This window comes from Lissotriton vulgaris, chromosome 7 (genome assembly GCF_964263255.1).
Source record: "Lissotriton vulgaris chromosome 7, aLisVul1.2, whole genome shotgun sequence".
Classification (NCBI taxonomy): Eukaryota; Metazoa; Chordata; class Amphibia; order Caudata; family Salamandridae; genus Lissotriton; species Lissotriton vulgaris.
Window position 1 is genome coordinate 1,518,289,228 of NC_141695.1, and position 16,644 is coordinate 1,518,305,871.

The window sequence follows — 16,644 nt, forward strand, 5'->3', positions numbered from 1 at the left end:
CATGGCTTGGTTAGTAAGAGTGGGGGTGTGAGCTTCATATTTTCCAAAAATCAGTTTGGCATGGAGTGTTAAATAACACTATACGGCTATGGATCAATTATTCCTCTGCTAAATTTGAAGATGAATTGTCAGATCGGTCACTGTGTGCACATGTGCAGTCGAATTGTGTCAACGTTCCATGGTAACTAGGGTGTAAAAAGTAAATTTGCTTGTGTGACCTACCACACGCAGACCTGTTTCAGCTGTGGATTCTCACAGAGCAGAGGGGATCTGAACATGCCGTTCTCACAGAAGGCCCCAAAGTGTAGCCAGCCTCTCAGAGCAGAGAAACCAAATGGGGAATCTAGAGTGACCCATTATCACCCCCAGCGAGAGAACTCAGGCATATCAGGTCTCTCTCATTGTGAGAGACACAGTTTGAGAGCGGGTTGATTTCACCCACATCAGTATTAATGTCACGCCTGCTGTGCATGGCTAGAACCAATGCCTAATGCCGTTTAGGCTTGGCTGGTGAGAGCGGCTCCTAGGGACTTTTCCTTTTGTGTAGCGATGAGGCACGAATAGTTGGTAACTCTTGACTCGGTCAGGCGCCACAACGGATGCCAAACTGTCGATAGTACATCGGTTTTAGAATCCCTAGGCACCGCCCCGGAGCCACTTCCACAGACACAGGAGGTATACGAACAGGGAAGAAGGGCAAGGGCGGTACAGTATGAGGGAAATAAGACACATTAAATGGTCAACAAACGGATTGGTGTATGACACTATAATCGGAGTTGAGCTCCACAGCTTCCATCATCTACCTACTTTAGTGAGCTGTGGTGGTGTTCTGTTAATGTGGCATTCATTGTGATTGCTTTATCATTTAACTAATGCCCATTGCTATGCTATTGATGTCAACATCTCACATGACATTACTTCCCATGATGTCATCAAGCATGCTAATTACCTTTCACTCTAGCGAATTCTGAAAACTTGAGCAATGTACACGGAAGCACACTGTGCCATTCTCACAGAGACACATAAGCGAGGAGGAGTATAATCTCCTCATTAGGTGCCCTGCAGGTACAAGAGATTAACATGTGAAGCACTACAACCCCTCGCCATGGGTCATAAACACTATATAAATCCAGTTGAAGTTGCAGTACTATGCAACACAATATAGAGCAAAGGTAAAACAACATGTTTACTTTTGTTATTTTTATTAATGTAGATGTTTTTAGCTGCAATTCTCATTTTTGGTTCTATTAGTTATAGATCACGTATCGGGATGGGAGGGTTGAAGTGGAGGCCGTGTATTGAGTTACACTGCACATACGCCAGACTTTTTTCGCATCATGTGAAGCTTGTTTGCATGTTATTTTCACAACATTACACGTAGGCTCTTGTGCAAGAAACAACCTGATACTGTGGGTAAATAGCAAGAATTACATACAGATGATTAAAAAGTAGTTGTTATAACCATAATAATACTGTGATTTATAGAGTGCGAACAGCTACCGCCTAGGAAATGTCCAGGCGCTATAGCAACAGGTGGCTTGCAGGATGATCTGCGAGCAGCAGAAAGTCTAGCAGGTCACTTCCGGTTTAAAAAGCCACGTTTTAATTGATTTCCTAAAAATGGTTTCAGAGGTGATTTGTTGCATGGCGTTGGGCAGAGTATTCCAAAGCATGGCAGCTCTAACCGTAAAGGATCTATCCCTAGTCGAGCTTTCCTAACTCGGGGGGGGGTGCATTGCAGGTTCTGGGAGCTAAATCTAAGTAATCGAGGCTGTTTGTACGAACCAAGCCTCTGCTTCAGATAACCATCTCAACACTCAAGAGAGTTCGTAGCTCTGCACTGCAGCTGCTACACAAGTTCATGGGAGCCTCGTCGGAGTGCCCTTGTTGCCCCCTGCACTGCAGGCTCACACTGCCCTCCAGCAGTTTTTCTGGGTGTCCTGTTGCACATGGCGGGGTGTTGCCAGACTCACTGTGTTGGCAACAGTGGTACATACTGATGTTCATTTTCGAAAATGACGCACCAGGTGAGCACAACTGATAGTCTCTGGAGGAGTGGGCTGAGGCTAATGGTATCCTCGCGGATTCCCAATTCGGATTCCGCAAGGCCCTTGGCACTATCGAGCAGTGTATCAATTTAAACTTAATTATTGGCAAATACACCAAAGCCAAGCAGGGCTCTTTATTCCTCTGCTTCGCAGATCTTACCAGCGCCTTTGACCTGGTGGATCATGCTTTTCTGTGGTCCACATTGCTTGAATTGGGAGCCCCTGCTGCAATTATTTATTTCCTGGCCAGATTATATAATAAATTGTCAGCCCAGATTCGTTTCGGCCAAGCGGGGGAATGTACCAAGAAGATTAAGGTCAAATCAGGAATCAGGCAAGGTTGTGTTCTAGCCCCTTTACTATTTTCCCTTTTTATAAATGCAATGGACTCCGACCTGAAGAAGGTTCAAGCTGATGCACCCCAAGTTGAGGGCCAAGCGATCCCGGTACTGCTATACGCAGACGACACTGTCTTACTTTCCAGAACACCTGTAGGTCTGCAGAGATTAATGAACTGTTTTTTCGATTTTATAAAGGGGAGGAAACTTAAAATTAATAATTCTAAGACTTATTATGGCATGCGGGAAAAAGGTGAAAAAGTTGAGACCATTCCAGTTTAAGGCTCACATAATTGAAGTGGTGGATAAATTCTGCTACCTAGGAATTACTTTCAGTAGCAGTGGCACATGGGCCCCAGAGATCCTAAGTATTAAGGCCAAGATGGGTAAGGGGGCTTTAGGGGTTTTTTGATTTGCTTCTAAACTAGGCAGTCGCCATCCACTAGATATGCTAAATGTTTACCGACAGATGTGCTTCAGTGGCACTCTATGGTTCGGGTGTCTGGGGACATTGCCAACATGGGGATTTGCAAGTTGCCGAAAAAGAGGCTTCTTTGTCTTCCAACGTCGGCTTCAAATGAGCTGGTTCACAAAGAGGTAGGGTTGGAATATCTGACTGATTTAACAGGATTGAGGCCCCTTATGGCTTGGAGGTCCATTTGGGCCAAGGACGAAACTGGCTTCACTAGGAGAATAATAAAAGACTGCCTCCGCTTGGATAAATTCAGTCAGATCCCTTGGCTCAAATATGTTTTGACTTCATGTAAAGACGTGTTTAATCTGGATGTTTTTGTGGACCCAGCAGGTGCCACTAACATCTCAAAACAGGAGCTCAAACTTGTCTTTTTGGGGGATAAAGCGGAACTGCGTAGAGAAGCCAGTAGCCAGTTTACTTCACATTTATTTTACAATTGTAACAACCTGGCAGGTTATGGCTTTTCCCAGTACCTAAAAGTAATTACTAAGCAACCTCACCAGTATGTCCTTACCAGGTTGAGATTAGGGATTGTTCATAATCTGGTGGCTTTCCCCCAGATGAAAAAACATACGTCAACACCCTGTCCATGTGACGGAACCTCTAAACAGAGCACGTTGCACTTTTTGCTAATCTGCCCCTTGTATCTGCACCTTCGTATCGCTTATCTTTTTAAGAAATACTCTGTGTCCACTGTTACAACTGCTATGAGACACTTATTTGCACTCGATGTTCCGGATGTCTGCTTTTATACTACGACTTTTATCCTAAAATCAGTGTCCGCTAGGAAAAGCATGGAATTTATGACCTAACTGAATTTTTCCCTTCCTGTATAAATTGCTGCTATGCCGATGTTATTCCTTCCCTTGTGCTCAATCTTGTATTTTATCCTAATTTTTTAAATAATTTTTATTGGAGATGTATGTAATATTTTGTGTGCTTTTATGATTGTCTACTGAATGATCGAATAAAGCTTTTTAAACGAAACAAAATAATAGTCTCTGTCATCCTGGCACACTTTCCTCATCACACAGGGATGCCTTCTCACTAATCGGCCCAACGGTGCATACTAGCACACCAGTGTTTGCTGCCCAACACTTGAACGGATTTCGTTCCCATCCAGTGCTTTAAACGGGCTGCAAGTACTTCGCAATGCTGTGCTATGTTAACGAACGGTAGATGTGGCAGCACCCAGGATAATATGATGCTTGGCTAAATACTCTATATGGTCCCAAAGGCGAGACCCGTTACATTGTAAATGCTTGTTGTAAATAGTCACAGTTTGTTGCACTATTAGCCACTCAATTCAAAATAATTACACTATTAGCTAATGATTTCAAATTAATGTAGCAAACCATATAGCATTATACTAGTGCTCTTGATAACACAAATATGTGAAGAACTGGAGTAACTATGGAGCTAAAATCTTTTTTTCACTGAAAGCACTGTAGGACAGAAAATAGTATGCTGCGGGCAGAGTATTCCAAAGCATGGCAGTTCTAAACGTAAAGGATCTTCCCCCCAGTCAAGCTTTCCTAACTCGGGGGGGTGCATAGCAGGTTCTGGGAGCTAGATCTAAGTAATCGATGCTGTTCGTACGAGCCAAGCCGCTGCTTCAGATAACCATCTCAATGCTCAGAGAGTTTGTATCTCTGTACTACAGCTGCTACAGGAGTTCATGGGCGCCTCGTGGGGGGGCCCAAGGACTTGCCAGAAGTGCCTCTTGTTGCCCCCTGCACTGTAGGCTCACACTGTCCTCCAGCAGTTTTTCTGGGTGTCCTGTGGCACATGGCGGGGTGTTGCCAGACTCACTGTGTTGGCAACAGTGGTACATACTGATGAACATTTTAGAAAATGATGCAACCGGTGAACACAACTGATGGTCTCTGCCATCCTGGCACACTTCCCTCATCACACAGGGATGCCTTCTCACTATCGGCCCAAAGGTGCATACTAGCACATCAGTGTTTGCTGCCCAGCACGTGAACGGATTTCATTCCCATCCAGTGCTTTAAACGGGCTACAACATTTGAGCAAACAGACAAGCGCTTCCTGTGATTACAGGAGATCCAAACAACTCCTGCCTGCGTTTATGGTCTTCATACCCCGTCTGGCAGGAATGGCATCCTGCCATAAAATTGCAAGGACTTCGCAATGCTGTGCTATGTTAACGAACGGTAGATGTGGCAGCACCCAGGATAATATGATGTTTGGCTAAATACTTTATATGGTACCAAAGGCGAGACCCGTTACATTGTAAATGCTTGTTTTAAATAGTCACAGTTTGTTACACTATTAGCCATTCAATTCAAAATAATTACACTATTAGCCATTGATTTCCAAATAACGTAGCAAACCATGCAGCATTATACTAGTGCTCTTGATAACACAAATATGTGAAGAATTGGAGTAACTATGGAGCAAAAATCTTTTTAGGTTTCGCCTGGCCGTAGCACTGCGCAGCAGTGCTCACGCAGGCAAAATCTTTTGATGTACGGTAAGGGGCTTTGTCCCGCCTCTCTCTTCCATTGGCTAGCTCCATAAATGGAGGCTAGCCATTGGAAGAGATGGTTGTCCATTACTCTTTCCCCCATCACGACGCGATTCGGGGGCGTTTCCGTGTCTTTTTTTTTAAATCCTCCTCCACACCATCCCTCTCGCCGTCCTGTTGTCCGTGCCTTCTCCCTCTCGCCCGCCCACTGTCCATGCCTCCTCCCTCCCGCCCGCCCACTGTCCGGGAAACCAGCTGCTGCTGAGACAGTGCGGGGCAGGCTCAGTGCACCGTTATGTTCATGTTTACCACGAGTTTGATTTCTTTTAGTCACTGAAAATTCGGGGAGCACACGTGTCACCTCAGAAATCTCACTGGCACGCCCAGGCTCCGGCTTAGTAAGTCACAGCTGCCACCTGCTGGGGCAGAGATCCCGTTGCAAATGTCCGTCAAGCATAACGAGCCTTGAATGGCAACGGCTGGGATAACCTTTGCCCCCAGGGCCACCTGCCCGCCCCAGAATCAAGCCGGGGGTTGGCAGCTTGCTGTGTTATGCGCTGAAGGTGCAGTTCCCAGAAGAGCGCCTCGGACACTTCCCCTGCCTGCCCCAAAACACAAACCCTCGTGAGTCGCAGTCTGTGACAGGTGAGCCCAGATGGAGACGTTTCTTCCAGAAGGTTCTTCTGTGTGTGTTCGTTGCCCAATAAGGCCGGCGTGCCAGGTGGAAAGATATAAATAAAAAAAAGAGAAATTCCACTGAGCAGGTGCTTTACAGGTCACCAAAGCTCGCCGCCCTCCAAAGTGAATCATCTCTCCCCCAGTTATGACAACGCCCTCCAGTTTCCTGTTGCTCCCCACATCATTACTGCTGTAAACCACTCTTCTCCCCTTTTCCATGTTTCACCCCCTTCCGTTCTCCCCTTTACCCCATGCTGGAGTGCCCAGACCCCGCCTTGGACTGTCCTCCCTTGCTGTGCAGCATGGTTCGGGGATGCAAATTACTTACAGACCACCATGGGCCACGACTCGGTCGTTGAATGACAAACTTCTACTAGGCGCTTCACTTCACGGCCCGGCTCGGGAAGCTCCCTATCAAGCTCCACACTGTCAAATTAATTCCATTACAAGTTATTCCCGCAGCATACAACCCAGAATTATTATATTTTTAATGTTCCATGTTGTCTGCTCGGTCTCCACCAGCGTAAGAATGTAATTACGTTTCCCGCCTGCCGCATGGACGTATACACGTGGCATAGGGTCGTGAGCAAGGCCTGCAGTGTTTATGAACTGTGGGGTGTCTTGTGGTGCGTGAGGAGTTGGAGCTGTGGAGGTCGATGAGATAAACATGGCAAGAGCCCACATCGATTGGCACAGCTCTGACACCGTACTGGCAGCACCTGCAGCTCAGCATCACATGCCTTTGTGCACTCCAGCACTCTTGTTATATGGGGGAGTGTCTATTACTTCTTCTTGATTTAACCAGCAGTTGCACACTTTTATTATTATAGTTTTGATCAATTTTCATAAATGTCTTAATTTTGTGCGACTCCCTCATTAAGTGTTTTGTCTCGGAACACTGTCAAGTAAATTAAGATAGATGAGAGCAGGGGTACTACTCCCAGGTTCAAGGTGTGCACACTTTTTCATGGACCAATATCAGTCCTCTTCTTCACATCATCATAGTTCAATAAAGAATCCTTGAATGCATTCTCCTTTATACCATCTTTCTATGCAATTTTTAATGATAATTTCTCTAAATTCATTTTATCAAATATTGGCAGGTTCCATTATTTCAACATTTCACATCAACCCAATGCATTTCGGGTACAACTTGACCCTTCGTCGGGGGTCTCTATGAAAAGAACAAAGAATACATAATGAGCCCAAAGCTGTGTTCATCTGGTTTACAAAAAATATCTTCACCATCGTTGCATGACTAATTATCCGAAAAGCAAAACATATCACATGAAACAAACATAATTAACCATCTAAGGTTCATAACGATATAACTGCCGATCTCCCATCAAATATACACAACGTGTCAGCGACACTCCAAAGTTACACTGTCCATTATGCTGAATAATCTGTATAAACCTGATCTTTTTCACATGAATAACACGATCTTTGTGCATTTCTCAGTTAATTGTGAATGCGAACGACAGGCGTTCCACATCCGTTACTCACTGAAATGTTGACGTTCAAGCCTCCTACCGTCTCTTCCAATACCTGCCGCGTTGAGTTCGCCTTTCAAATTTTGGACTTATGACTGCTCTGATTGGTTGGATGTGCGGTCACATGATCGCTACCTTATGTAAACATTTAGCGATTTCTATCTATGTGGTGAAATCATCTACTACCCAGAAATTGGAATGACAATCTAGGTTGCGTATAAATTAACTACATAACAATGTTTACATAAATAAAATGCTGTTACAATTCGTGCGCGAAGCCTTCCTATTTTAACTACATAATTGATTGGTATCACCATAAATAAATACCATAATTCTCAGTGGGTGAACAGTTTGCTTGACATAATTAAACATCGCAGCTAGAACGGTATATTCGCCATATTCACGACAAATCGTTTGCATCCCAGTAATAATGTGTCGGCCATATTGAAAAGGACAATTGTTGCACTATTTAGTGCATATACTTCAATATTCAGTGCATATGGTATGTTGTTTTATGAATATTAACCAGGTTTATAAAAAATTAAAATGAAAATGAAACGTAACCCTGATACTTTATGCATATTGTTCAAAAACAGTCCATTATGAATTATTTAGTGATCTCAATGTGCTACCTAAAGGAACACTGTTCGCCGAAGCTCTGTCAGGACAAATCCAATGTCTTACTCAAAGTTTATAAGAAACACGCTAGTTCCAATCTGTCATTGAGCCCATCTGGTTGAAGACTCCCCATTTTTTTTATCCAGAAATATTCTGATCTTAGTCTCATTTTGTGTGTGTCCAAATCTGAGCGCGCTTCTACCACTTCTAATATGGTGAAGCGTAACTGAGAAATATTATGTCCGGTCTCAGCCCAATGTGCTGCCACTGTTGATTTCAAGTTTTTTAACCGAATATTGCTCTTATGTTCGGTAATTCTTACCTTGATTTTGCGCTCCGTTTGCCCAACGTATAACTTACCACAAGGGCATTTAATGCCATAAATAACGCCTTTTTTGTCACACGTACTTGAATGTTTCAATTGTATTGTTTGTCCAGTTCTAGGATGTGTGAAGGATGATCCTGTTATTACGTTGTTGCAGTGCGTGCAGTTTTCACATTTGCGCATTCCTTTGTGCGCTGGCTCCATGGAATCTTTTCTTTTCCGCTTCAACAATTCTTTTAAATTCTTAGATCTATTGTACGCAAATGTTATCCGTTCCGCAAACAAAGGTCGCAGATCAGGTTCTTGAGTGATGATAGCCCAATGTTTTCTCATAATGTTGGTGATTTGTGATGACTGCATGGAATACTTCAAAACACACACTGTGTCTATTACAACACTTTTAATATTTTGTGGGAGGTTGAAAGTTTAGTTGGATGTTTTTCAAGCCCAGGAAGGTAATCACGTTAAGAACATTATTTAGCGGTATACCTTTCGTAAACTTTTTCCTCCCACAAATTAATTCAGATCTGAAAATTGGCCCAAACATTCAAATACCGGAACAGTCCACAGTTCAGGGCCTGAACTTAGAGTTACAAACAAGACAGAGACGTTCTGTTTATTTCCTGTATTGGTCCTTAAATGCAAGCACCCAGTGCGCAAGTTCATAAATATGTTTATATCACATACTCCCGAAGCATGTGTAATTAGGCTGCTTTTACTTTACTACAGCCAAGTCAGTAAGAACATACAGACTGTGGGTATTTTATCAGTGGCTCCTGTTTCAACTAAAATGTCTAGAACGAATCCAGAGGTTGCAGGAACAGGAACAAATGCAGAGGAGCGCTTTAAGCGCGCCTTGGGCTTAGTAAATGAGTTTTACGACAGATCGCTTTATGCGCTTTTCCTTGGGCTCACAGCGCTTCATGAGCGCACTCGGCTCGCTGAATGCATTCTGAAATTACGTGCTTCATGCGCGCCTTGTACCTACAGCGCTTCGACGCCTGTGGGGCTCACTGAATGGATTCCCGCGTTGGGGCCAGGAGCGAGGCCCGGTGTCGCGACAGCAGTGTGTGCCCTGCATCCAGGATGCCACCCTCTCCAGCCGGCCAGATTACGGTTCAAGGTTGGAGCAGCCGCTTTCCCTCCACCCGACTTCTAATTACAACACTCTCCCGGCAGCCATTATACAGGGCACATCGGCGATAAGGACAGGGCACAGACAGGAGAACACAGGGCAGGGGTGACATTTTAGAAACACCGCACAGGGTGCCGGGTGTGTGCACAGAGCAGATGGCGCGCTTCTGCCGAGCGCATGATTGGTATTCAGCAGGAGTTGCCTGGCGCCATGCACCGGTGAGTGCACACGGGCATGAGCACGGCAGAGTCAAGAGAGAGGTTAGGGGGGCACAGCCATGCCACTCTCTCCGTCCTCCAGCACACTGCCGCCTCCGCCACATCCACAGCATCTCTCAGCTCCTCTTCCCCAGTAAGTCAGATCTGTTCTTCGGCCTGTCATCTCCTTCACACATCACCATCTCACATCTGTCTCCTCTGAAAGGACAAGCGCTCCCCATTCCCGCGGTTTATTTTTCATTGCGCTTTCACTTTAAAGTGAAGGCGAGATGCAAAAATAAACATGGGGCGCCATGTCTCCCCAAACACCAGACGGAAAAGCTGTGACAATCCATCCATTGCATAAGAAGCAAGCAATTGAGAGTGACGATAAAGCCAACCACTGGTAAACAATGGGCTGGAAACCCCTGTAAGTACTTGATAACCCATAATAGGCCTTCCACAATCAGACATCTTACGCTATCTGATAATCAAGACCTAAAAAACACCAACTCATGATGCTGAACAGGATCCTCGCTCACATATGGACTTGCTGATTCGAACTTAGAAGGCTTCAGGCATTATTCTAGATTCTCTGGATGTGTGTGTGTGTGTGGCTCTGGGTGTGTGTGGCTGGCTCTGGGTGTGTGTGGCTGGCTCTGGGTGTGTGTGTGTGTGGTAGAAATTGCTGTCTGCTGAGCTCGTCCGTAGGGTACAATAGGTCTCACATTTGTGAGAGATTAAGCTATTGGCAATGTAAATGACAATGCCATTTATTTATCTGTTTTCAAAACCAACACATAAATACAAATTGTCATTTACAATGCCAATAGCTCTAACTTTGCCAAAGGCGAAACCGGTGCATTGTAAATGCTTGTTTTCACTGAAAGCACTGTAGGACAGAAAATAGAATGCCATGTTTGGGTTGGGAGGAAGGAATGGACTGGTGTTTCACAGTAGGGAACACCGTTTCCAGAGGGATGTTGTTTATAATGCACACACACTCAAGGATCAGCATCCAGCAGCCTTCCAATTGCCACCAAAAATTGTTGAGAATATGTTCTTATTAAACTAGGTATTCCTGTTTTATGGAAAAAAAGAAAAGTTCAAATCAACGTATCATTTAGAAAAGCAAACAAACAAAATCAAACTAGAAATGCTTGTTATTCCAGGAAGGGGCACATTTGGTACAGAGGGCAACTTTTAAAGGAAGGTGGGATATTTATTAGGCCTAATATTTATATTAATTAGCAGATTTAGATAAAACAGATATTTTTGCAGGTTTAGAGATAGCTATTTGGAGAGAAGCTGGGTAACCCTGGTGGCAACTGCCCACTACTTTCTCGCTTAAGTCTGTACATACTATTATTCATTTACAAAGAGGAGAGCCACTTGCCCTCAGCACTTTGATTCTAATGTTCATTGCAGGAAGAAGTCATAGAAGCCCATTAACCCCTGACCAGGACTTACCGCCCTCATGCTGTAGGCAAAAAGGAAGCCCATGTTATAGCGGACTGCTCGCAGTAGGGAGACTGTCTGCTGGTGATCGTCTTCCGTCTCACCGCAGAAGCCAGCAATGAAATCGCTGCTGAGGCTCACACCTATTAAAAGAGAGTAACAGGCCTGGAGATGGTGTGGGCAGGAGAACATATACTACAATAAAGATACAGCCAGAGCAGAACATTTGGCAGGAATGAAACACAGAGAGAGCCAAAAGACCACATCCACACTATCAGGAAAGTGTACAATGCCACAGGCATCTCACTTTTTGCCCTCATAGAGACAGACACCAACAGCAGCTAGTACCAACCAGTCCAGGTACTCTGCAGACCGATGTCAGCATGTATATAGTTTCGGTGTCATTTCACAGAACAACATCCTTAAGACAGATATGAACAGGAACAAACAGCAAACATTAAAAGCAACAGCCAAAGAAATGTAAAAGGGACAAAGCACACACAGCTTCACATGCATTTCTCTCACTGCCCTCCTAGAAAACAAAACATAGAATACAGGAGCAAGCACCAGCCACTACAGGGAGCCTACAAGCTAAAAGCACAAATTACACAGAGGAATAGGCTAGGAATGCTTCCAAAAACAATAACCAACAATATAAGGGTGCAAGAACCAGAGCACAGTGTTTATCCCGAGATACTAACTACAAACTTTACTGGTCACTGAACAGAGTAACTTACAGGAGAGCCTGCCCTAATTCAAGTTGTGGCCTTTGAAGCTGTGGCAGATATGTATTATAGTATTTTTGATGAAGATCTGGCCACAGAAGTTTGGGGGTGCTCTGTTTAAGTATGAAATGAATTTGTACTTGTAAAGCGCACTGCTGCCCCAGCAACAGGGCATCCTGGCGCTGTACTCATACCGCTGTGGAACCCTTCCTGGCTTTTCCCTGTGAAATGTCCACTCCTGGGCACGCCCAAGGTGAAGCCAGGCATCACAGAGCTGTTGGGGCCGTTGTGGAGATTAAGCAAGCTATTGCCCAGAGTTGCAGAGTGGGACCCATGATTAGAATAGGCACCGAGGCGAGAATTATCAGGTCCGGGGAAATTGAGCCCAAGACCCGCCAAGGCGGGAATTGAACCCTGGTCCCGGTCCAGACCTCTGCATCAGGGTCTGCCGCTCTAACCATTGAGCCACACTTCTCCACAATGTACATCTACACCAATTTGTCTCATATGTGGAATGTTTATGTGAAATGTGTTTTTCTATAACCTTAACTAAGTGTGCAAGATGATATTATGAACATCATTTTGAATACCTTGCGGCATGTATGGGGGATGTGACCAATAAAGTAGTGCAGATTTACCAATGCATTATTTTTGCGTATTTCTCTTAGCTAATAAGTGGGTATTTTCCAGTATGTCTAGTCACTGAAAGGAGGCTAGCCTCAGGTTACTAACAGTTACTCGGCAACATCAAGTGTTTTAGCAGGTTCTATGGAATGAGATGGGAGTAGATGACAAACGTTACCAATGTGGTTGTATGAAACCAGACTGATATTAATATTTTTCAAGGTGTGAATATTATTTTTCCCAATGATTACGAAACCGCATACTAGGTTGTGACTCAATGTTTATTTACTCTTTATAGGTTTGAGTGTTAAAGATCATTTGTATTTTGTGTTTGGTGCTTTCTTTAAAATGCAATCTAATACAAAACAAGACATAAGAGCAACAATAACGCTTCCCAGAGACTCAGAAGGCTCGAATACAGTAGACAGACCCACACGGGACAGTGCAAGCTTCACGGAGACCACATTGACAACTATAGCGAAGGGGACTAAGATATATACAGGCATATGCAAATGAATACACAGAAGACAGTTACCAACCAGACACAGCAGCTTTGCATTGGTAGAAAAGGTTACCTGGAATGCACTCTTGTATGTGCTGTACGAGCTCTAAATAGGCTTCCCTGGTGTATCTGGAATGAGAAGAAAGACAGGCTGTCATGATGTTGTTCTAATGCCGATACATTTTAGTGTGCATCTAAAACCAATAGAGGGTAATGCTGAAAATCTGAAAAACCTTTTCGACACCAAATAGCTGGTTTTTCACCTCCCCTAGTCAGTGACACTTGGACTCTAAGATCAATATAGATATTGTCCCAAATGTTTGTGTCACTGGGCCACAGAGCTAGTGAGCAAAAACAATACAGTATATAATTGGAAAATAGAAACTGGCAAAGTGGTGAATGTAGTGGTGAGAGGCCATGTGGAACAGTATAGAAGGCTCAGGCCTGGCTTTGGAGGTAAAAGGCTCTTCACACTGCTTCACCAATGTGTCTCAAATGAGGGTCCCTCTCTAAAGATTAAAATGGGCATCCTTTCTTGTCTTGAGGATATTCAACACTGAAGTTCTGCTGAGACAGTAATCAGTGGTGTCTGCTGTTATACTAATTTAGAGAGGAGAGGTCATCTGGTACCTAGACCCAGACCACGGACTAGCTTTAAATGTCATACCAATTAGAGGACCACTATCAACATCTATGAGCAATATGTCCCTGACCTAGAAGTGAAATGTTACCCAAATGTTCATAAAAAATCAGAGAAATACCTCCAACGGTATAAATTTATATGATAAATTCCATGCACTCTTCCTCCCCAGACCTCTGACCACATTGCTGCATGGACGACATAAACAAACAGTTTTTGAATCTTTATCACAGGCACAGTCATCATAAATGCATAATCTCCGAACTGCAGTTACATGACAGCAGCTAATGTTCTGTCTCACCCTTTGCACTTAAACAAATATCCCTGGTGGTTGAAGTAACCTCAATCATCCAGGCTGCCTTATTACAAGACTAATGCTCATTTAAAAAATAAAAAAAAATGTTTATCCTCATTCGCCACCAACCTCACTTCACTTCACACTCCAGCTGTCTATACCTATACTCAGCATGCTGAGAAAAAGTAGGCAATCGGAAGTGGGAACCTTGAGGAAGACCCGCCTACATGGTATCATGACTTACTGGGTGCTAATGAAAGCGGATGAGATAACTCTTCAGCAAAGCTCAAGTGAGCTTGATGACATTCGTCGTAATACTTCCAGAGGAGACTGGAAGTAACCGACTTAGTCCGAAGAGTATCGAGTCAGCATAATCATGGGACTAAAAAAAAACCAAAACAATAATAACCTCTAGCTTGTTACATCTGAAACCAGTCTTAACTGCAGCAAGTCCCAAAATGCTGTCTTTTTTCCGCAGCAAGATCTGGCTAGGTCCAGCTTAGAGGTTGCCACCACTGAAATCAGTCAATCTGAGAATGAGGGCGGAGTGGTTTCTGTCCATCGTATGCATATTTATCTCCTGGCTAGTAGGATAGCGTGAAAGAGCAGCAATCTAGATGGACCCGTAACTTGATGTGTAAGGCCAAAAATATTTAAGGCTAGATCGATCTGAATAGGACACCCCAAAGTGCTAGCCAAAAATTTGCCAACACTATCCCAAAAGGTAGTCAAGGCAGGGCATTCTTTAAACACATTTATATCTGAAGCCTGGGCCAGACCGCATTTCTTGCAGCTAACTGGTGGGCATGGACAATTTCAGAGAGCTTTTTTTTTTTTTAAACCTTTATTTTAGCATTCAGTAGAAATACAAGCATGGGCCTACAACCACGGGGGCCGGCCGCTAGATAAATCAAAATTAGTTAATATCACAATACGACACAGCTCATCAGCCGACAACCCAAAGGTCCAGCAGCGATTCAGAGTAAAGCTTGTATTGGAATGCATAGTCAGAGTTCAGGATAGGACAGAGGTTTCAATTTATATTATATAAGAGAGGATCAGGTGCCATACAATCAAAAAGAAGAAGCGGGGGGCAGGGTAAAAAACAGGATATACATGTAATGACCACTATAATGGAAATTTGGCGCCAGAGCATCTAAGTCGATACAAAAGAACACACAATATACATTTCCATGTTGCGCCAATACTCAAGGCCTGCCCACCCACAAATCAAGATATCATGAAAGCGAAAGCACGAAGTACAAGCATATGATAAGAATCCGAATGATTCGTAGTTATACTGACCCTACAAAAAGAAAAAGAAAGAAGGAAGTCCATGGAAAATAAAAAAGGCAAAATAAACCCCCCCCTTCAGCCCCCCACCCTGCACCCCTGCAAATGGCTACAGCCTCACCCCACTAGCAGCGTGCCTGTCGCCCCTAACAACTAAAACCCCAAAGGTAGGAAAAAGAAGAGCGGAGGAGGGCCATTCCATGTGGGCTCCCAGCCCCTTTAGACCCCCCGCCTGAAACAGCCACCCCCTATCAGTAAAAGATAGCTTTATGACAGCAATGTAGAGAAATTAGAGGGTACTGTGAGTCACCGCCCAGCCTCTTAGAGCAAACAGTTGCAGGTCCAACACTTGTAAAAGCCATGCCAACCCATCCCGATCCAGCCGATCTTAACCTTGGCCCTTCCGAACAAAAACACGAACCCTTTCCAGCGAGACCCAGAGGCACACAAAGAAGCAATAGAGAAGAGAAGAGTCAGCAAAAATCAGCCAATGGCTACCAGCAGGCAGTGAGTCCTCAAGAACCGTAGATGCAGACGAACTCTCCCTCCGAGATGAACAGTCCCAAAGTGTCTTGAACAGGAGTCGTAGCGTCACCAGGAAAGGAGAAGATGACCACGAAAGAGATGGAAAGTCACAGACAAGAGTCTCCGGAAGGGGAACGCCTGACGAGATCTCCAAAGCTGGCAATAGTGAAAAGTTCAGCAATGCCATGCCATCCTCGGGAACACCATCTACCAGGGCACCATCCGATGATTCCATTACTCGTCTCTTCACGGGGTCCTCGCACGGAGTCCAAATGGCCGCGTTTTGAATGGCTGTAAAATCCCGTTTCAACAATAAGGCCGGGCCCGGTTCCATCAGGAGAATTTCAGATAGACGCAAGTCCAACCTGCTCAGAAAAGTATCCACATGTGAGCGGAATGCCCAAAGTTCTGCCAGTATTAGCTGCAGCGATGGTTCATGCACCGTTCGATCCATAATATCGTGTTCGGTATCAATCACTATCACCTCCCCGGGTGATTCCGGCACCCACGGGGGGCATAGACAGGATCTCGAACGTGCAATTGCGAAGGGTGACCAGTCTTTGTTCACAACCACAGTCAACTCAGTTAAGGCCGCAGGCCAGTGACCCCGAACAGCCGAACCCCAGCGGGAGCAAACCGGGGCCGCGGGACGGGGGCCCCCACCCGCAGCCAGCAGCACGCAGACTCACTTCTCCGTCGATATGAGCAATGAAGACGATCGCCACCAAATCCAGGCTGAAACAAAGCCTCCACTCCGGTCGACCGGGTCCAGCCTGAGTCTAGT

General features: G+C 44.7%; 1 protein-coding gene across 2 annotated transcripts in view; it reads right to left on the reverse strand.

Annotated features, from left to right (window-relative positions):
• Window positions 1-16,644, reverse strand: part of CDK5RAP1 (CDK5RAP1 mitochondrial tRNA methylthiotransferase) — a 206,771-nt gene that overhangs the window by 33,529 nt on the left and 156,598 nt on the right. For both annotated transcript variants that reach the window (XM_086932386.1, XM_086932387.1), the window contains 2 exons: window positions 13,181-13,236; window positions 11,269-11,399 (listed from right to left, as the gene is read on the reverse strand). In XM_086932386.1, the coding sequence (XP_086788512.1) occupies window positions 11,269-11,399; window positions 13,181-13,236 (187 nt within the window). The remainder of the gene's footprint in view (window positions 1-11,268; window positions 11,400-13,180; window positions 13,237-16,644) is intronic.